Below are 19,678 nucleotides of genomic sequence, written 5' to 3' on the forward strand. Positions count from 1 at the left end.
GTTAGTTCTGTAAATGTAATTGTGTGACTAACAGTAAGGGTCAATAAAAGATCAATGGAAGAGAAAGAAACTGAGATCATTAAGTCATAAAACCAGTTAGGGACGGGGTGTGTTTGACTGAATTTACCAACTTCAGACGTTTTTGTTCGTGTTTCACTTTGCAAGGATGGACCTCATCACACCACAGATCTAAATATGACAATGTTTGTGAGAAGGCGCAACAGTTTGGATAATGAAACCAGTGAAGTTCCCAATACACAAATGCCACCACCTCATTCATTTATTATATTTATTTCTCTGAAAGTGCAATTAAAGGCAGTTCTCTGTCTGAACTCTCAACGGTAATGATAATGAGGTAAACTTGATCTAAAATCACAGGGATTATCTTGTTGATAAATCTGATTTCAAAGTATGCTAGTATTTACAGGTCTTCCATTCTTATTCAGTGAATATCCAAGTTTTTTCCCCCCCTCACACATTAATCTTTATATTTCTGATTCTCTTTATTTTAGACTATCACACTCCTCTCGTGGGATGGTGTAATATTCCTTTTTCTTTGACTTTTCTAACAGGACTATCTGCATACAAAAACAATATTATTTTGCTCTCTAATTATTTTTAAGATATATGACAAAGGGCATATTTTGCTTCTAATCAAAATGCACTGTGCAAACTCTACTACTTTGCTTGTCTAAATTATAAATTTGCAGCCTTTCTTCGTGCCTGACACCTGTTAGTAGAAGCACGAGTACAAATTAATTATAATGAATGGATTATGTTCAAGATTAACCTTTTTCCCCCCCCGAAGAACAATCGTGTTCTTTTATCCGGTCCTTGATACCAAATGAAGCACATGTATTACAACACAAAATGCACTATTTTGCACATCTACACATGGGAATGTTTACCGTGTGGGGGATATGGTGTACATGCCACGCTCGATTTTTTCCCCCGCACATTATTGTGGATTCTGGAAAATATCTAATGTGACATTTATGATGTTTACAAATCTTTATTTTAACTCCCAAGTGCAGTCACTCCGTCAAATTACAGCATTTAGTTATTTTAGTGGCAGCAACTGAATTGACAAGTTGCTGGCATCAGGCAGATTATACTTTGCATACATACTGGAATCATAGCTTTAGCCACTTCGTTTATATTCTCTTAGCCGATTTGGCCGAATCATCAAAGGATCTGCTCAGTCAGCTTCTTTCCCACTTTTACCCACTAGAGATCAAACAAACTAATCATAACAGAGAGAGCGGATGGCATTTTTCTCTGCTTTTCTTTATCAGCATGGCACAGGAAGGAAGGTGCCAAATGTCTGTCCATAACTATTACCAAGCCCTATAATTTAACTCACTTTATCCCCACTAAATGTGAAGTAATCGGAGAAAAAAGGAAAAAAACAATTTTCTTTTAACAGCAGTTTGTTTTTTTCCTCTTCCCTGCTAGCGCCTGCTGCCTGAAGTCATCAATCACATTCATTCGGTACTGGCCGCATGCTAGCAGTGTTACATGAACAAATTGCAAAAGCAGAAAAAAAAACTACATTATAAATAGTTAAATTCCTGATTTACTATATACTGAAGCATTGTACTCCCACTGGGAGGAAAATAGTCAACAGGTCAATTTACATTCGACTCAGGGTGAGTGATGACCGTCAGCACGGTTAAGAAGACTGATTTCCACATCACCATGTTTCCTTGCTGATTCTTACTGTTCACATTTCCATCAGATGATTTTTGGACATGCCAGACTGAGCTCTGCATGATAACACTGCCTCAGCTTTGTTTTTTAATTTGTATACAGTACTGTGAAAAGTACTTGCCCCTTTGCTAATCTTATTTTTTTTTATTGTTTTGTTATCTTTTGTCACCTGTGTAGGTTTCAGATCATTAAACGTATTGTAATATTAGACAAAGATAACACAGCTAAACACAAAAAACAGTTTTTAAATGATTATTTTATTTTTTGAGAGAAAAAAGCTATCCAAACACACCAGGGCCCGTATCCCTAAAGATTCTGAGAATCCTCTCAGAGAGCTCCTAACTTAACCTAAAAATTCCTTGCCAGGAGTTTTAGCTTAGAAGTGATTCCAGAACATTTTCAGTGAACTCTGAGCAAGGAATGGATGGAAAATCCTATCTTAGTGAGGAGGTGTGGTTGACCCCGTTGCTAGGTATGAGTCATCATTTCAAAAGCCGTGATTGGTTGATCCTACAAGTTTGATGGAAATGAGCTTTTGGTGATAATGAGCAAAGGATGTACCCTCAAATCAATAAACATATTATATACTCTAATCTTATGCTGACTGTAATTGTAAATAATATTTCACATTCAAGAAAATATCTGGAAAATGAATAGTAAGCTGTAGGGGTTATAGCCATTAGAATCTAAAATATGTGAAAACTTAAACTCATTACACCCTGTTCAAATAATGATTCGTGTCTTATTTGCTCATATTAATATCCTAGCTGGCATATTTTGTACTTTCACTCCCATATGGACCCCGTTGAAAACAAGATGGCCTATCTCAAGAGGCTGTCCTTAATGAAGTAGAAATCACAACGTTACAAGTCCAGTGTGGTCTTAACGAGGGTAACACGGCTCAGCTTTTAGCAATGTCTGTGATTGCAGACCCAAGTCATCACTGCTGCATTGTTGCATTTTCCCGGTTGCCAAATACCTCGGGGTTGTGATTACTTTCGTCTCCGGTGTAATAGCGTTGTGGTGTCAAGTTGGTGAAGTAATTGCATCTCTAAGGAGATCCACCACAAACATGATTCCTGCACGATCCAATCTGTAGCATCTCAATAATTCCCTGTCATCCAGTGTTTGCAGGACATCTCTCCTGCCTCTTCTGTTGGCCATTTTGTGCAGCTGCTTAGGGGAACTCCTAAGCCACTAAAAGTTCTCTTCCCTGCTCTTAGCAGATCTCGCCTTAGGAGCCCTTTTAAGCGCTAGGAATCTTGAGGAATAGCTTTTATATTAACTGGGATTGTCATGTCACTTTTAGGGGAAATTCTAAGAAAACGTCATGACTCTGAGAATTTTCTTAGAATTTGGCCGCTAGGAGCCACTTTTTGCACAAAGATTCTTTAGGGATACGGGCCCTGGAACCTATCTGAAAAAAAAAAAAGCCACAAGAAAGAGACTGGGCAAAAACGGCACCCCTGGGAGAGTAAAAACCACTGCTGACCAAAAAGAGCACAAAAGCTTGTCTCCTATTTGCTAAAAAACAAAACAAAAAAAAAAAAAAACACACCTTGATTCCCAAATACTAGTTCCAAATAAAGGTTTTTGGAACTTTTTGTAAAGTTTGGCTCCTGTAACATCTGGCATAAACTAACAACTAACACATCTTTAGAGTGGGGTACTCCGGCCTCAAATCCAATTGATGCATCAGTGGTGTTATCATACACAACATCCAACATTTCCCTATGTGACAGCTGTGGCTCAGAAGGTAGAGCAGGTTGTCTACCAATTGGAAGGGCAGCGATTTGAACTTCAGTGTCCTTGAGTGAGATCCCAAACCCCAAATTGTGCCTGAGTGTGATAATCAGAAAATACTTAAAGGCATAGACCAAAGTACTGTATGAATGCGGCTTGTAGTAAAAAAGTGGTTTAAATGCTCAACTACAGTAGAACAAACATTTCTATAAGTACCAGTCCACTTAATGTACAAATTCTTACATCTTACTTGCTTTACTTTAACTATTTTCTGGTCTATAAAACCATTTTTTTTGTTCTGTCTCAATAGTAACCATCTGACTATGACTTTTCCTCACAAAAAGAAAGGTGGTTTCTATTCCATATCCAGAACTGTGTGCTTGAGATGACCATCATAGCAATATTTGCCCCCACTGACATCACAAGAGTAGAAAAAACTGTGTAAAACTAAGCATTTAGAAAATCTCAAGTTTTTCTTTTGCTTCATAGGAATTACATGTACAGAAAATGTAAGAAAGAAAATGTCGCCTGGTGAATATTTCACGTGGCTCACTAGAGCCATGTCTTAATGAGGCCTTTAACTATTCCCATTTCCCCCAAATCAATAACAGACATGGTTCAAAAAAGAAGGCATGTGCACAGTTTTAGACATGTCTTTAATAACAAGAATGGGGAGTTTTTAAAGCATAGATATCAAGAAGCTGACTGCAGTAAAGATCCCTTTATTGAGCTATAGCTTTGTGCATACTCTCAAAAGTACAGTTAGATGGTAAAGTGTCTCTCTCTCTCCTTGCCTACAAATGGTCCTAAGCCAGGTTCTGCCAGAGGTTTCTTCCTGTTAAAAGGGAGTTTTTCCTTCCCACTGTTTGCAAGGGCTTGCTCATAGGGGATTTTCTGATTGTTGGGGTTTTTCTGTATTATTGTAAGGTTTTTACTTTACAGTATAATGCACCTTGAGGCAACTGTTGCTGTAATTTGGCATTGTATAAATAAAATTACATTGAATTGAATTGAAAAGGTGTTTGTAGTGAGTGCCAGAGTGCATCTTAAATAACACAGCTGATCAGGGGCAGCTGTAAAGTTTGTACTGCTTTATGAATTGTGAGTGAAAAACACAGCCAAACAAATGTAAGGCGATTTATTGCTACCTCAATCAGTGCTTACAAGCTAATATTAACTTGCTATAAGAGTGTAATGTTATCAAAGGACACACTAAAGCAACAAAAACACATGACTTGTACCTTTGGAGTGTTACACTGACATTTTTAGCACCTCTGGCACACAAGTTGCTCAGACTGTTAACACCATGCAACATATACTTATGTTACTGCTGGTGGAAAATGATGAGTGGTACCCAGCGGGCAGACCTGCTTTGTGTGGATACATGAATCTTGGCCAGTGCCTGTTGCCAAATCATCCCCAACAATGGTGACACTGCTTAATGTATAGCGCTCTAATTGGTTGCAGTATCAAGTTTGCACGATACAGAGAGATAGAGATCAGGAAGCGGCGCAGTCGGGAATTTATTGTGCCAGCAACAGACTATTTGCATACGCTAAATGAAATCCCCATCAGCCAGTCAGACACACTGTACCTCTGCTGGTGGAGAATTAATGCTCTTCATGCTACATTCGCCACATTCAGCCACAAGCTGCCGCTCACACATGAAGCCTGCTCTCACATGTGGCCTACAAAAGACGACTAAATACAAAAAGCCCTTTAGAGTAACCATCTGAGCACAGCCAATCACATGTAGAACTTACACTCGCAGTTAAATGTGCTGTTACACATGAAAGCACTAATCCTGTGTATGTACATGATAACACACATTTACAACAAGCGTACAAATTACTAAATCCCACTGACAGATGCTGGTAATTATAGAGCATCTGAAAGCTTGGGTATTTTAGTATTTACACTATTTTTCTTTGGTATGTCTCCAGGCAGTCCATATGGAAAAGGTCACGTACACCACAGAGAGAGGGAAAATGATGCAGAAACCCTGTCTTGCAGGGAGACAGTGCGAGTTTATGCGGTATTATCCTCATCTTTATTCACAATCTGTTTATTAAAGCCACCTGTCTCCCCCTAAAGCATTAGGCGTAATGAACGACTGTCAAAACGCAGCCCATGCAGCTTTCAGTCACAGCCTCACCACAGCAGAGTTGCGTGGCACAATGCAACAGTATACAGTGTTTTGCCTGGGGCATGCGACGTGGTGTAGCCAAGCCAACACACAGAACTAAGAATGCAGTGAAATCTATCGTGAGAAAACACAATATGACACAGAGAGGAAGGAAGACTATGCGGATGTGTTTGAAGCGCCTGTGTGACAGCTGATTAATGGCCCTCTCACGCCCAAACTGAGGCAGAGTGCACTTAGTGGCTTCACAAATAAAACACTCTTGTAGATCCATGTGTCACACAGCAGGATGCCCTCAGAGCAGCTGAGTCATTTGCTCTACGTTCAAAAACAGAAATTAATGCCAACGTTACAACAAAACACTTATTTATAAAAAAAAAAAAAAGTGACACGTCCTTTTCATACCAGCCATTTTCACAGGGCACACATCCACAAACACTGTATGATTCCCTAATTTCCTTTTTTGCCAAAACACAGAATATTTCCGACTGATTACCACTTGAGTTATTTTTGCCACCACATAACCGTAGAATATCAGAATTAGCACAGGTCCACCGCTGGCGACCTGTGTTTCTCACAGATGAGAGCAGGTTCACCCTGAGCACATGTGACAGACATGAAAGGGTTGCACCATTTTTTCATTTTGATTTTTGGGGTGTCTTTGATTTCCACCCTCTGTTGATCATTTCCATTTCCATCAAACAATGTAGCATCCTTTTGTTCCTATCACATTACTCAATCCATGTCAGTTTAGATATCATGAGTGTTTGTTCCCCCCATTGAGCTCTGAAGTGTTTTCCAAGAGTTCCATTTTTCTGAGTCCTACTCCCACCTCCTTAACCCAATATCAGTAAAAGGACAGGATTTGGCATTTTATGCATAGATCTCAGTGGCTAGTGAAAAGAAAAACAAAAAACAAGTGAATGAGAAGCTATCCACATAAAAGCAGTTCTGTGTACGAAAATATGAGAGCAATCATATCTCATAGATTTTCATTTAAGGAGGGTGCTGGTTCATCAAAAGTCTTTGAAGTTTTCCATCTCCACACTGTTGCTCCCACAAACCTTTATTGTTAATCTGTGGGATATTCTGTAAAAAAATAATGACGAGGAGTAACTTGCACAGGGTGAAACACCCTGTGCGGTGGTGACATGCTCTTGGCAAACACAGAGCCAACGACGTGGTTAACTGACTAGTACTGCTGCTCCCTGCTTCGAGCTAACTTTCTTATTACAAAATGCTACTTTATGTTCGGTTGACTCATGAAGGGCTGTTGGAGGGATATTGTGGAAGGGGGAAAATCCTGTTAAAATGTCATTTGTACTTATTTCCCCTGCCGGCTTCCAGCCTAATACTGTAAATTGGGCGGAGAAAAGGTGGCGGATATACTATCTCTCCAACATGCACTCAAATGCATCCGACATGTACCATCCACATTTATGAAGCCTAGAGAGCAACACAAGTGCTTTCACTAATCACACCACTGCATACACCAAATTCCCAGTCATAAAGCCTCAGAACACAAGAAAGTTAACATCCAGTTAGACTTGCTTGAAGACTCATGACTGAATGTGCACATCAGAGTAACTAAAGACCATTAGATGAAGGTAATCAACCATATTTATGCATCTTATTATCATAAAGACATCTCATTACACAGTGTTTTCTTGTTGTGCCACTAGACACTTGATCAAATAAGTCCTACTTACAAGAAAGTACAAGAAGTACAAGAAAAATTATGACACCAAAAAAAGCAGTGCACTTAGGGAAGGAGCTTTGTGGAATGTGTTGAAATTAAGAACCAGAGTGGAGAAGTGGATTATATTGCAAGAAGGATTTTCTACTGCAGTTCCTGATGCTTTATTCACAACAACCATCACGACCACAGCAGCTGATGTAAGCTCTCTGCAGCTGCCAATATCCACGTAGAACCAAGCCACCATCATTTCAGAGCTGCAAGATTATATGGGCTGTATTTTTGATACCAAGCAGATAGCTGTAGTCATTTTTTCCTTTAATATTACCACTGAGGGAAATAACACTTTCACTCCACTGTCTAAATACCTGGCAAAAGTATACAAAACTGCAAAAACCTGAAAAACTGGATTTGAGATATTTCTTTTTTTTTTTTTTTTTTTTTTTTCACTTACTGAACATGGGACAGACTTGACTGGGGGAAAGAAGGGGAGAAAGAAAGAGGGAAAGAGAAACAGCTGAGAAGAGGGATGGGGGAGAAGGGCAAAAACCAAAAACCAACAGAATGAGCAGAAAAAGAAAAAAAAGAAGAAGAAAAGAAAAAAAAATGCATATATCAATCACCTGGGTCACCTGCTGAGAAAGAAAAAAAGAAAACAAGCAGAAGAGAACAAGAATAATAGAATAAACAACATCACAATGATATATGGGAATATGACAGTAAATACTAAATATTAAACATTATTGTGCAGCACATAAGATCAACAGAACACAGTGTGCTTTGAGGTAGGAGCCAAAAAGGGTGTAGTTTGTGGGTGTGATCACCCGTGTGTACACCTGTGAGCATGGACGCGCTTGTTTTTTGTTTTTTAAAAGGTTCCTTCATGTAATGATCTGCTAGAGGGTGTGGGGGGGGCCACAGCCCCGTCCTCCAGGGCATGAAGCAGGTATGGAGGAGATCAAAACTCCAGACATCCAGAGGCCCCCAGAACACAAGAGACCAAGGAAGACCAACAGAGGGGCAGCCGCGCCACTGTCCCAGAAAGAGCTGAGGAGAGTCCCAGATGAGGGCTCACTCAGCAGCCGCGGAGCAGAAGCCAGGGGGAGTTGCAGTGACGCGCCCGTGAGCTCCGCCGGCAGCCAGCCGTGCCTGAGTGACCGAGCCCCAGGCCGAGAGGCCGGGGGCACCCCACCTCCGAAGTGGCCCGAGCGAGCCCCAGGCTCCAGGCCCCGATAAGCGGCCGCCAAGGAGTGAGCCGGTGTGTACCCGGACGCCCATCCCCGGACACAAAGAACCACCAACGCACCGACGTCTGAGGGAGTCCGCCACTGGCAGGGGAAGTGGTGGTAGGGGGAGATAGGCCTCCATACCTTGGAGGGCCTGAGATGTCCCCAGAGAGGTGGCGCCTGACACCCAACCTGACATATAGACACAGAAATACAGGCACACACATATACAAACATCCATTCCCACCCTCATGCTCTCATATACACTTACTCCACACACTCAACCAACGTGGAGACAGACATAAAGAGACGCTGTACACACGATCACACTCCCCAAGCGTACTCTAAGCCCCGGGTCTAGGTACCCTTGCCCCTGGAGGGGGGGGAACTGCACCCAGACCCAGGTGGTGTTACCCTTTTCCCTGCGGTGGGGGGAGGCAGACCGCCCCGACTCCGCAGCAGCAGGGAGGCCCCACACTCCAGACCGCAGTCGGACGGCCAACTCCTCCTCCTAGCCCCCCCGCTCCAGCAGGTCGCAGAGAATGGGGGTGAGAGAAGACTCCAAACCTCCCTCCACCCGCTCATTGTAGTGTTGATGCATGTGTGTTCTAAGGTGCATTTAAAACCCAGGAGGGCATGGAGCTACCTGCCAGAGAGCAGGATTTGAGATATTTCAAGTTTTTATTTGTATTTTGGAGACCAACATAAATGATATTTGTAGTAGGTGGTTGTGCTGACCTGTAAGTCACTGTGCATGAAACGATTTAATCACTAATTGAATGAGCAAATATGACATCATAATGGCAAAACATTTGTAGTGTGGCAATATGAGGTGGGTGTTCAGTCTGTGTGTTAATGTGATGCAAAGCTGTTTTTGGTTAAAGTCTGACATTTCTGGTACATCTCTCTTATCGCTTTCCTTCAGAACTGAGTTGAAGTGAAACTCACTCTCTTGGAAGGGAATCTACTGAAATCGTGCCTCTCTTCTTCAAGTAAATAAATCAAACCAGACTGCTGATGTTGCAATATGATTTAAAGGTTAAATCAAGGCAAAAGCATTTCACTCAGCCAAACGATCCTGTTCGCTACACCTATTACACTCTGCAATGGTGCATGGGCAAAAAAAAAAAAGCAAAGCAATGGCTTGAATTTCTTGAGAATTTTTTATCTGAGCTTCTGTTCTTGTAAAGGAAGAATGTGGGAAATAAACATAAAATGAGGCACTGATGTCACAGGATCGGGAATCAGCGAGCAGCTACTGTTTACTCAAGTTCTGTTGCTATTAACAAATGTGATCTTAATCAAATTAAACATTAGCTACATTATATTGCCAAAAGTCTTCAGTCAGCCATCCAAATCATTGAATTTATGTGTTCCAGTCCCTTCCATGGGCACAGGTGTATAAAATTAAGCAACTAGGCATGCAGACTGCTTCTAAAAACATGTGTGAAAGAATTGGTCCCTCACAATTCCAGTGTGGTATTGTGATAGGATGCCTCATCTGATAGATGAGGTACTTATCTGACTGCACTGTGTAAAATCTAAAGTTTGGTGATGGGGGGGGGGGGGGGGGGGGGGATTGTGGTAGGTTTCTTTTTTAAGTAGTTGTTCTCAGCCCCTCCCAGTGAAAAGAACTCTTAATGCTTCAGCATACCAAGATATTTTTGACAACATCCCCAAACAGGACAGTTTGGGGATGGCCCTGTCCTGTTCTAACATGTGCACAAAGGAAGCTCCATAAAGACACAGATGACCAAGTTTGGTGTGGAAGAACTTGACTGGCCTGCACAGAGTCCTGTCCTCAACCCAACAGAAAACCTTTGGGATAAATTAAAGCAGAGACTGTGAGCCAGGCCTTCTCGTCCAACATCAGTGACTGACCTCATAAATCTGCTTCTGGAAGAACGGTCAAAAATTCCCATAAAGACACTCCTAAACCTCCTAAACCCTATGGATTAAGAATGGAATGTCAGTCAAGTCATATACATATGAAGGCAGATGAGCAAATACTTTTGGCAATGTAGTGTAAATCTGCTAAACACTAGCTCAAAGCAACCTTCTACATGAAATAGCCTCACAGTAACCTATGTAACCAAAGTGTGAGTCACACCCGACCACTCAAAATTTAGGAAAACTAAACTTTTGTTTTTGTTCAGCCATGGGAAAAGCAAATAGCACAAAAAATGCCAATACTGTTCCTTGTTATTGGCTGGCGAAATTCCCCCAACACAAAAACTATAACAATGGCACAAGGCCGACATGTGTTCCCATGAATAGCTTACACCAAGCGGTCGGATCTCGAGCTCTAAAGGTGACAAGACCTTTAATTAGACTGGTTGTCCCACAGAGGGCATGTTAAATCAAACACAAATGTGCTAAACCAATACACAACATCGCATTCTGTGCTTAGGTTTAGAGATGGAAGCTAGACAGTAACAGTATAATTAGACAGAGAAAAAGAGACGAGTCTACAGCTGCTAGGTGGCGGGCACACAGAAGCTGAGGAGATGATGTTTCCAGTAGTGATAAGTTTCAATTCAGTGTATGCTCACCGATGCAGGAGCTCCCGTCGAGCAGGTAGGATCCATTGTCATGGAAACCACTTCTGCATTCACAGTGGTACCAGCCAGGCAGGTTGACACAGCGGGAGTGGTTGTGGCACTCAATCAGGCCCTCTGAACACTCGTCAATATCTGAGGACACGAACACACGCAGCAACATCACTGTCAGTCAAAACATTTTCCTGGCAACAAGCGCAAACCTGAAACTTCAGCTCATTTTGTGTCATTTGATGTTCTGCCTGTTCTTTGATCTGCAGCGGTTCAGCCAATCAGAACAAAACCACTGCCGCGACAGCAGAGCTGGGTCAGCGGATGCCCACATTAGACAGCCAAACACATCTCCAGCTTGTCTGCCGCAGCAGGGATCAAAGTCTCTTAGAAATCACACCATTTGGCTGCAGAGTTGTTTCCAGTAGCGCACTTTTTTCCCCCCCTTTCTATTTCTTCTCCTTGCTCATTCACACTTTGTCTCTGGTGTGCAGCATGCATACAGAGGCTCACCCCAGAGGTGTTAGGTCTTTGCACCTTCCTGGGAGAGTACATCTCTCTGATCCATTATTTATGGTGTGAGCACTGCACTGTAAAAATTAACAACCTAAATATCTTCCCAAGTCCAGCAGTGATATACAGTTGACTCGAGGAGGTACACACTATGTGACAACTCAAATGATTTACCAGTACATGACGATAATTACAGTTGGCAATATTTCTTGAAAAAAGAGAAACATATCTTTAGAAAAGAACCTGAGGCCCTGCGTGTGGGGGAGCCGGGGACTGAGCAGCAGCTCTACTTCCTTAGCAACCGCTGCGTCACCTACATGTGCAAGTAAACTGAGTGAAAATGCTGGGGATCCAAAACTAAGTTGCCTGTGTAGTGCATGTGTCAGAAAAGTGGCTTGCAATAGAAGTAAGTGGCAAATATACAGTGCTTCATCTTGCAGCTCTTGCTTGACTGTAAACTTGGATTTTGTTTCTTGCATGTCAATGTATCAGTGCAGCTCCATGCATGACTTGTTGGTGTAGGGTAATATGATCAAAATAAGTCAATATCCACACTTTCTGAAATCTGCTGGGCTTTGTCTTGTTCAGCCTGATAGTGTTGCAGATTAAGCCTGTGATTAAGGGGAAGCGCAAAGTGCAAACAGTTTTGCTCCATATAAGAGTGCCAGTGACAGGGCAGGGCAATCCATTGTTCATGTATGTACTAAAACCGAGATACAGCAATTTTGTCATATTTTAAGCTTCTATAGAAATCATATTAACAAAGGTGTGTGAACCTTTTTAACAGGATGGCTTGGATGAAGAAATATCATGAAAAATATTGTGTTCAATTTGTTAGGCCTCCAGATCGTTCCATAATACATTGCACCAATCAGGCATACCATTATGACCACTGACGGGAACTGAATAACTAATTATCTCTTGGCTGCTTTTAGTGGGTGGGATATTTTAGGGATCACGTAAACATTTAGTCCTCAGAGTTGATGTGTTAGAACCAGGAAAAATGGGCATGTGTAAGGATTCGAGTGAGTTTGACTAGGGAAAAATTGTAATGTTTAGCCAAATTGTAGATGGCTAAACTACAGCTCTTGTCGGGATGTTGCCATCTGCAGTGGATCTATCTGCCTGACACAGTTACACTGTGAAGTGACATCTATGATGATTTTTGTTATAGCATCGTTGACTTCAGTATGCTGAAATGCCACCAATCCCACCGTGCTTAAGGTTAATAGTTAACATGCTGTAACAAGAAAAACGGTATTTAAAAAAATTGATTTGGTATTTGAACAACGGTCATGTTTGCACTGCTCCAGCCCTGTTGTGAAAGTACACACCTTGCCCAGGACTTTAAACCACACACATATTTACTGGTGTATAAACACAAGGAGAGCTCAACACTGTAGCCTGATGCACTGTAGGTAATAAGACGTGACAGCTGCTGGGAGGGTTGCCCTCTGCCCGCCTCTCAGGTCAAAGATCTGGTCAAAGTTACACCAAAAGATTCCCTCTCTGACATCTCACTTAAACAACCCAATATTAGAAGTGACTGGTGGCTGAGAGAAGCAGACTCCTCCAAAGAAAGAGCAGCACTGTGCAAGTACACGAGGGGGCATATGTTCAACGACTGTGTGTTGTCAAAACTAGGTAACTGCTTCATAATTATGCACATTGTTTTTGGATCCACAGGGGAATTTTTAAAAGAATGTCATATATTTATTTACTGTAGACAGATATAGTTTAAGACCTGGCTTTGGTTAGTCAGAGTATAATCATTTGTCCAGATTTGTATTGTTTCCATAAAAAGCCATAAAAAACAAAGTCCACGCAGAGCCACCCAAGCACTCAAATCATTTGTTTATACACACACACAGCCACACTGATTAAAACAGACAGTTAATTTTCAAATTAAAGGCCCTTGGAAAAAACACTGGAAAGAAAGTGTGAATTAGCATCACAGAAAGATTTGAAATCCATTTATGCTTAATACTCACATATATAGTTTAGAACTCAGTATTCTGTATCATTAATACTGGACCTCATGGAATAGCCTTTTTTGTTTTGCATCAGTAAACATGCTTATCTTCGTAATGGAAAAGGATTTGAAAAGATAATGCCCTCTATGAAAAATCTAGAGTACACAAATAACAGGCAAGAGTGCTGTCTGCTTTCTTAATAACAGTAATCCAGCATTGCTTACCAACATATTGCTCCATAATTGATGACAAAGGACGTATTCCAAAATGTCTTTCCACGCAACAAAAAATACTTCCGGTTACACTGTGAGTCATGTGAAGTCTTTTTTATTCTATCTTTGGCTAGAAATGCTCCCAATTCCCGTAGTTATTGTCTATTTAAATTTAAAAATGCATTTGAATAACAAAAAGCTCATTTTCTTCACAAGGTTACAAAAAAATATGATACCTAACTGTGTTTTTTCATCTTGGTTTGGATCTTAGAAACATGTCAGTCTCAAACAGTATTATGCCACCTAGTTTGAGTTTCTCTGCAGGGTAAGTATTTATACAGATATTGATTGTATGGTTTAAGAATGATGTATTTTAGGACAGCACAGCAACAACACAGACATGGTAACTGGGGGCCAGTCAGTTGAATTTTCATGACATTAGTCATCTTGTCCAGTACAAGCAATAAAGTCCTACATAGACATAGACAGAAAGAAAGTCCATATGGTGCAAGAAAAGTAGTTTGTACATCGTTAGGACATAGTTTGTACTTGAAATTTGGTAATGCAATGAATACTTGTGAGTTACACATCAACAGTGACAGAAACTGCTTTAGTGGATGTTGTGGTTTGCTCTGTTCCCTTGAAGAGCTGCACTTGATTTTATAATAAACACACTGTTTAGGTTATGTAATTATCATGGTTAAAAGAAACACCTTGAATCAGTGAATGCATCGCTGTCCAAAGTTGTTGACCTTCCCATCAACCCTCACCTCCTCCCAACATGGATTTTGTAAAGTATCATCTATGACGTTCACTGGCTATGGCTATAAAGTTTAAATTTAACTCAGTATTTCATTTGGAATCCAAAGTGCTGCAGCACACAGGGAGCACAGTCAGAAGTGACACAGAAGAAAGTGTCACTTCTGACTGTGCTGCATCAGTGAGCTATGCACTGAATAGGTCAGTGATTTTCAATGGGCAGACCACAATCTGGTAGTGGTCGTTGCAGGCTACAGGGCAAAGATGTTATTTGACAAAAGCTGACATCAGTTGCTAGAAGAGGAAGAAAAGTCTGAAAAAGTTTCTTAAATATTCTGCACTGATAGCAATGTTGCTAGGAGAACTGATGGTATGCAAAAGAGTGCAAATAAGCAGATTCTTTAAAGGCTGACTGATTGCTTTGGTACAGTATGCAGTGTAGTTTGGACACTAAAGCAATACTCGTCATCCATCTATTCTATTCACAGATCAGCCACAACAACAAACCACCTGCACTGTATAGTGGAGCGATCCCATTTATGTCATCAAAGCAGCCCAGATACATTAGATTGTCTTGTAGTTTCTAGCACTGGAGCACTGGGAAAGAATCCATCAGGTCATGTGGGTTGACTTGTAATTGCAATGTGTCAGGGTGCAATATCCTGCTTCTTGGTAAGTTGGCAAATATGCATATCAATGTCAAGACCCAAGGTTTTCCAGTAGAATAAAATACAGAAAAAATAAAAGAAGATGACAAAAACCTCACATTGTTACCAGTAGGGACAAATATTTCTAGTTTTAAAAGTCTCTTCAAGAGGTTATCTACACTGGGCTTTCTCTCTGAGAAGAGCAGAGTCAGATTTCGTATTACATGCACAGCGGTGCTGATTTGATCAAGGTCAAATCACCTGCTCTCAACTCCTAATTGAGGTATTGTACAAGAACAAAGGCACTGATCACAATCTGCTTCAGTTACATGACAAAGTCAGAGTCGGGATAAATGGCCATTGCATCAAGCTCGGTGACAATATGATTGGTTTTAATTTAAAAAACCCCCAAACATACTATGAGCTAGGAGGAAGCAGGTTATAACTGAGGTTTCAGGATCATCAGGAATGATCGAGTGTTTAATATGTTTTAAACTTGCGTTTTTTTTGGCTGAGCAATGAAATATAGTGCCCCAACCTCTCTGCTCAGGCCTCACTACACTTGCCGAACACATTTCTTGGTGAGGCTCGTTCCTACAATGACCTTGCTACGATAACAGAGTCACACGGCGTGTAAAACCCACTGCCTGTCACTCACAGCCGATCACGTATTCTGTGAAATAACAAATGTTTGAGACTGAACGTGTCTCCAGATGTCTCACTTGAATATTTTATATGTTGTTTCTCCTTCTCTCTGTAATGTTTCAGTTTTCTCCTGTCACTGTGTCTTTCAGCAGCCCACCTTGAATTCACTGATGTGACTAAGGAACAAGTTTATTTTCAATTAAATGAAGGAATAAGCTTTGTCTTTCATTTCCTGTTATCTACAAAGCTCGGCCTGTATTTTGACGTCTTTAGTGTACGCATCATATCCTGGTAAATTACTATGAGGCTTGTCAAAAAAGAACAAGTACCTCTAATTCAATTCCTGCCACCCAACACACGCAAACTCCTCAAATGTGTAGGGCTTTGGTTTTCACGATATGCACTAAGCTCATTATTTCCATATTTGACATTGTTGTTGTAAAAAGACTCTCAACATCAAGGTGTGAAGAATGAGGAGGACACAAGAAGAACAGCAACAATGGGATAAAAGCTTTACTGCCATCATCACCTTTTCAAAAGCATGTGTGTTAGGACACTATTATTGTGTGTGTGTGTTTTTAATTCCAGGAAACAGGAAGAAAGAACAAAATGATCACCAACTGACCACTACCCATCTAGACTGCATATTTTTTCGGTCATCTCTGTTATATATATTGTCATGTGGAATGATTTAATTATTATTAGATTGGGTTACGAAATTATTCCAAATGAAAAAATACGATATCAACACTTTTATGGTAAATACAATTATCAAATTCAGACACTAGAGTACAGGCAAGGTCAATTTGAAATGTACTTTATTTTTTATTTTGTTATCAGATTTGTAATTTCACTGTTTTCAACATCTTCACATTTAAAAATGACTGTAAAAATGATTTTCCCCTTGTTGCAGCATGGGAGAAATGTAAGCCTTATTTTTACATGGCAACGTCACATTTGGGTGTGGACACCCGAGCTTCTGAATACGACAACTCAAAAACAGGATTTTGAAATCGATATCCAAGGTGTAGCTTATAGGTGGGTGAGGGGCAGCATAGGCAGCCTCCAATATTTTTATTATTGTCAGTGACAAATGTACAATTTTGGCTGGATGAGGACAGGCTATACTAATAATCAATAATGAAGAGTCAAGTTTATGGCTATGTTGACCTTTGTAAATTTGTATTTGGTTCTCTTGAGGACAAAATCTCCTTAAGCTGTTCCATCCATTTATCCATCCATCCATCTTCCACTTATCTGGGTCTGGGTTGTGGGGGCAGCAGCCTAAGCAGAGAAGCCTAGACCTCCCCCTCCCCGGCCACCTCCCCAGCTTGTTCGAGGGAACACCAAGGCGTTCCAAGCGTGTCCTGGGTTTGCCCCGGGGCCTTTTGTCCTGCTAAAAATATTTCATCATGTGGCTTTCTTTTTGTTTTCTATGTTGTTGTTCATTTTTGTTTTTAACTTCCCTGTGTTCCCTTTCCCACCTATGTGATTGTTTTTACTCAGTTCACTCATGTCTCATTATCCCCCTCCCTGGTGTGTATATGTAGTCTGTGTTTCTTCATTCCCCTGGCTGCCCTGCCTTTGGTTTTCTCTTACTGTTTTTATTTTGCTAGTTTTTGGATCATTCTTTGTGATCTATTTTACTCCCTAGTTTGTTTATATGGCAAATACAAAAGTTGAAAGTAAAAGAAGACCACTCTAATTTCTCATGTGTTGTCATATTTTGATATATTTGATTACTTTTTATTGGTTATATTATATCGGGTAAAAATCACCCGGCATTAGTGATTGTGTTACTATTTATAGCGATAGTGTTCTAGGGTTAAGAGGTTTACTGGCAATAAATAAATAAATAAACAAAATCCCATAGAAAACAAACATTTGACTTAAGACAAACACACAATCTGTAATAGATAATATTTTACCAAATATCGCCAGCTCATCATATTTGTCTCCATGGCATTCACAGACACATTACCTCTGTGTGAACTGTTGCCCCGGGGAATTGCCCAAATCCTTTGCTATTTCTAGTCAGTGCAGGTTTAGATTTTAGACAGTAAGCAGGGAAGGTAACTTATCCCCTTTAGCAGGTTTTAACAAGAACCTTTTAAACTATGTAATCCTAGCCATAGCTCAGAATTAGCCTGTCCTACAGTTTAGGACCTTTGCTCCATTCCCAAGAAATTTAGACTCTTTTCTCCCTCACAGAAGCAATTGTAAACAAAGAAAAATCAGGTCTCTGTGGTTGTTTTTATGGGAAGCACACATTATTTAACATGCCATCCATCACCTGCCTAACAAGTTTTTTTTATTTAACTATAATAAAACCTGATTTCATTTGCGCACACTCAATATTTCCTGATGCTCAGTACACTAGTTTACAAAGCTATATTGAAGCTCTTGTGTGTCTACAAGTATGCTTTAGTGTGGGAAGCCTTCCATTCTCTTTGTCTGTGGAAGTGAAGTGGACAGATGACCTTGTATGAGTTGCAATATGCTGGAGTACACACACAAATATACCCCATAAATCTTTGTTATAGCTACAAAAAGAAAAAGAGAGCAGACTGCATTTCATGTTTCCTTCTGTTTCCTTCTATTACAATACAAACAAGTTCACTTCTGCCCAGTGTGGATGTTCCCGGTGAGTAATGAGAACTTTATGACAACACAGATTGTGAAGAGCTGTGCACTTTAGCTCAGATAGAAAACTTGGAATTAACCCAAACATACTGTAGTTAAAATAATCCCAAAGCACTTGAGAGAATCCTCTGGCCTCTTGAGCTTTCCATAATTACAGCTATTCCAGCCCTACTAACCTACTAACACAACATCATGGAAAATGTCACATGGCGCATTAACATTAATGTGTCCTTAGACAGAGACGGCAACCAGAGTTTGTGTTCATTGCTGCCTGATGGTCCGTGACCAGTAACGGTGCTTAAAGCTAACAGCATGTTGGATTAAGGGAGCAGTGGACTGACCACACAAGAGCTTAGCCTGTCACTTAAAGAACTGCTGTGTTGTAGTTTATATTCTGCAAGCCCGCGGGTTTGAGTAATATAAATTATGTGAACGTAGTGTGACTGCAAGGCTCAATGTAATCCCCGTTCATGCAGACATCACGCTACAATGGCATCAACTATACATCTGCTCTCCAGGGGAACTCCAGGTGAGGCAGGAAATAGCATAATAACAACAACTACTCATCCTTGGTGCTCACAGCTGTCCATGTGTGCACTTCTAAACAAGTTCATGTTCAGGTTACTTTATTTGTACCCGTTGGTAATTAGTTCTGTAGTCGTGAGTCAGCCAACCTAACATGCATAATACACAACAGATGATAAACAAGCATAGCACAAAATACCGAAAACAAGCACTAATAATAATCATGATTTTGAGCATGATGTCACCCATGAAGACACAAAGTTATAATTTGCTCATCACTTTGCTTGTGACCAGAAACCTTCACCCAAAGGAACTAAAAGTCCCTATGTAAAGGGTGCGAGGCGCTAAGGAAAAATCAAACCTGTCAACCGCTGTAACTGTCTGGTGTACAAGGGTGCAAGGTTCAGCAGTGGTTCAGCAGTCAGCATACTCACCCAATTAAACTGTTAAGTGGTTTAACTTGCTAACTTTACATTGTCCTGTACTGCTACTAATACTGATACTTCTTAACTGTCAGATGTCAGCAATTTGGAAATGGTTGCATTTATTGTAGTTTTTTCTTCTTTTTTCCTGACTTCATTACAGCACACCCAGAAGCCACATTTAAATAAAATCACTGTAGTTATATATTACCTGCATGTATACAGACTTGTCTTACTTAGATGCCAGCATCTTTTAACCCTAAATGTACCAA

The 19,678-nt window shown here is 40.6% G+C and overlaps 1 protein-coding gene across 1 annotated transcript in view; it reads right to left on the minus strand.

Annotated features, from left to right (window-relative positions):
- LOC146679073 (protein kinase C-binding protein NELL1-like) overlaps nucleotides 1-19,678 on the minus strand; it is a 312,233-nt gene that overhangs the window by 18,074 nt on the left and 274,481 nt on the right. Inside the window, exon 16 of the mRNA XM_085407775.1 lies at nucleotides 11,071-11,211. Coding sequence (XP_085263901.1) covers nucleotides 11,071-11,211 — 141 coding nt within the window. The remainder of the gene's footprint in view (nucleotides 1-11,070; nucleotides 11,212-19,678) is intronic.

The sequence above is a fragment of the Rhamphochromis longiceps genome, linkage group LG1 (assembly GCF_057381845.1).
Source record: "Rhamphochromis longiceps isolate RC_006_pf linkage group LG1, R_longiceps_female_GT1.1, whole genome shotgun sequence".
Lineage (NCBI taxonomy): Eukaryota > Metazoa > Chordata > Actinopteri > Cichliformes > Cichlidae > Rhamphochromis > Rhamphochromis longiceps.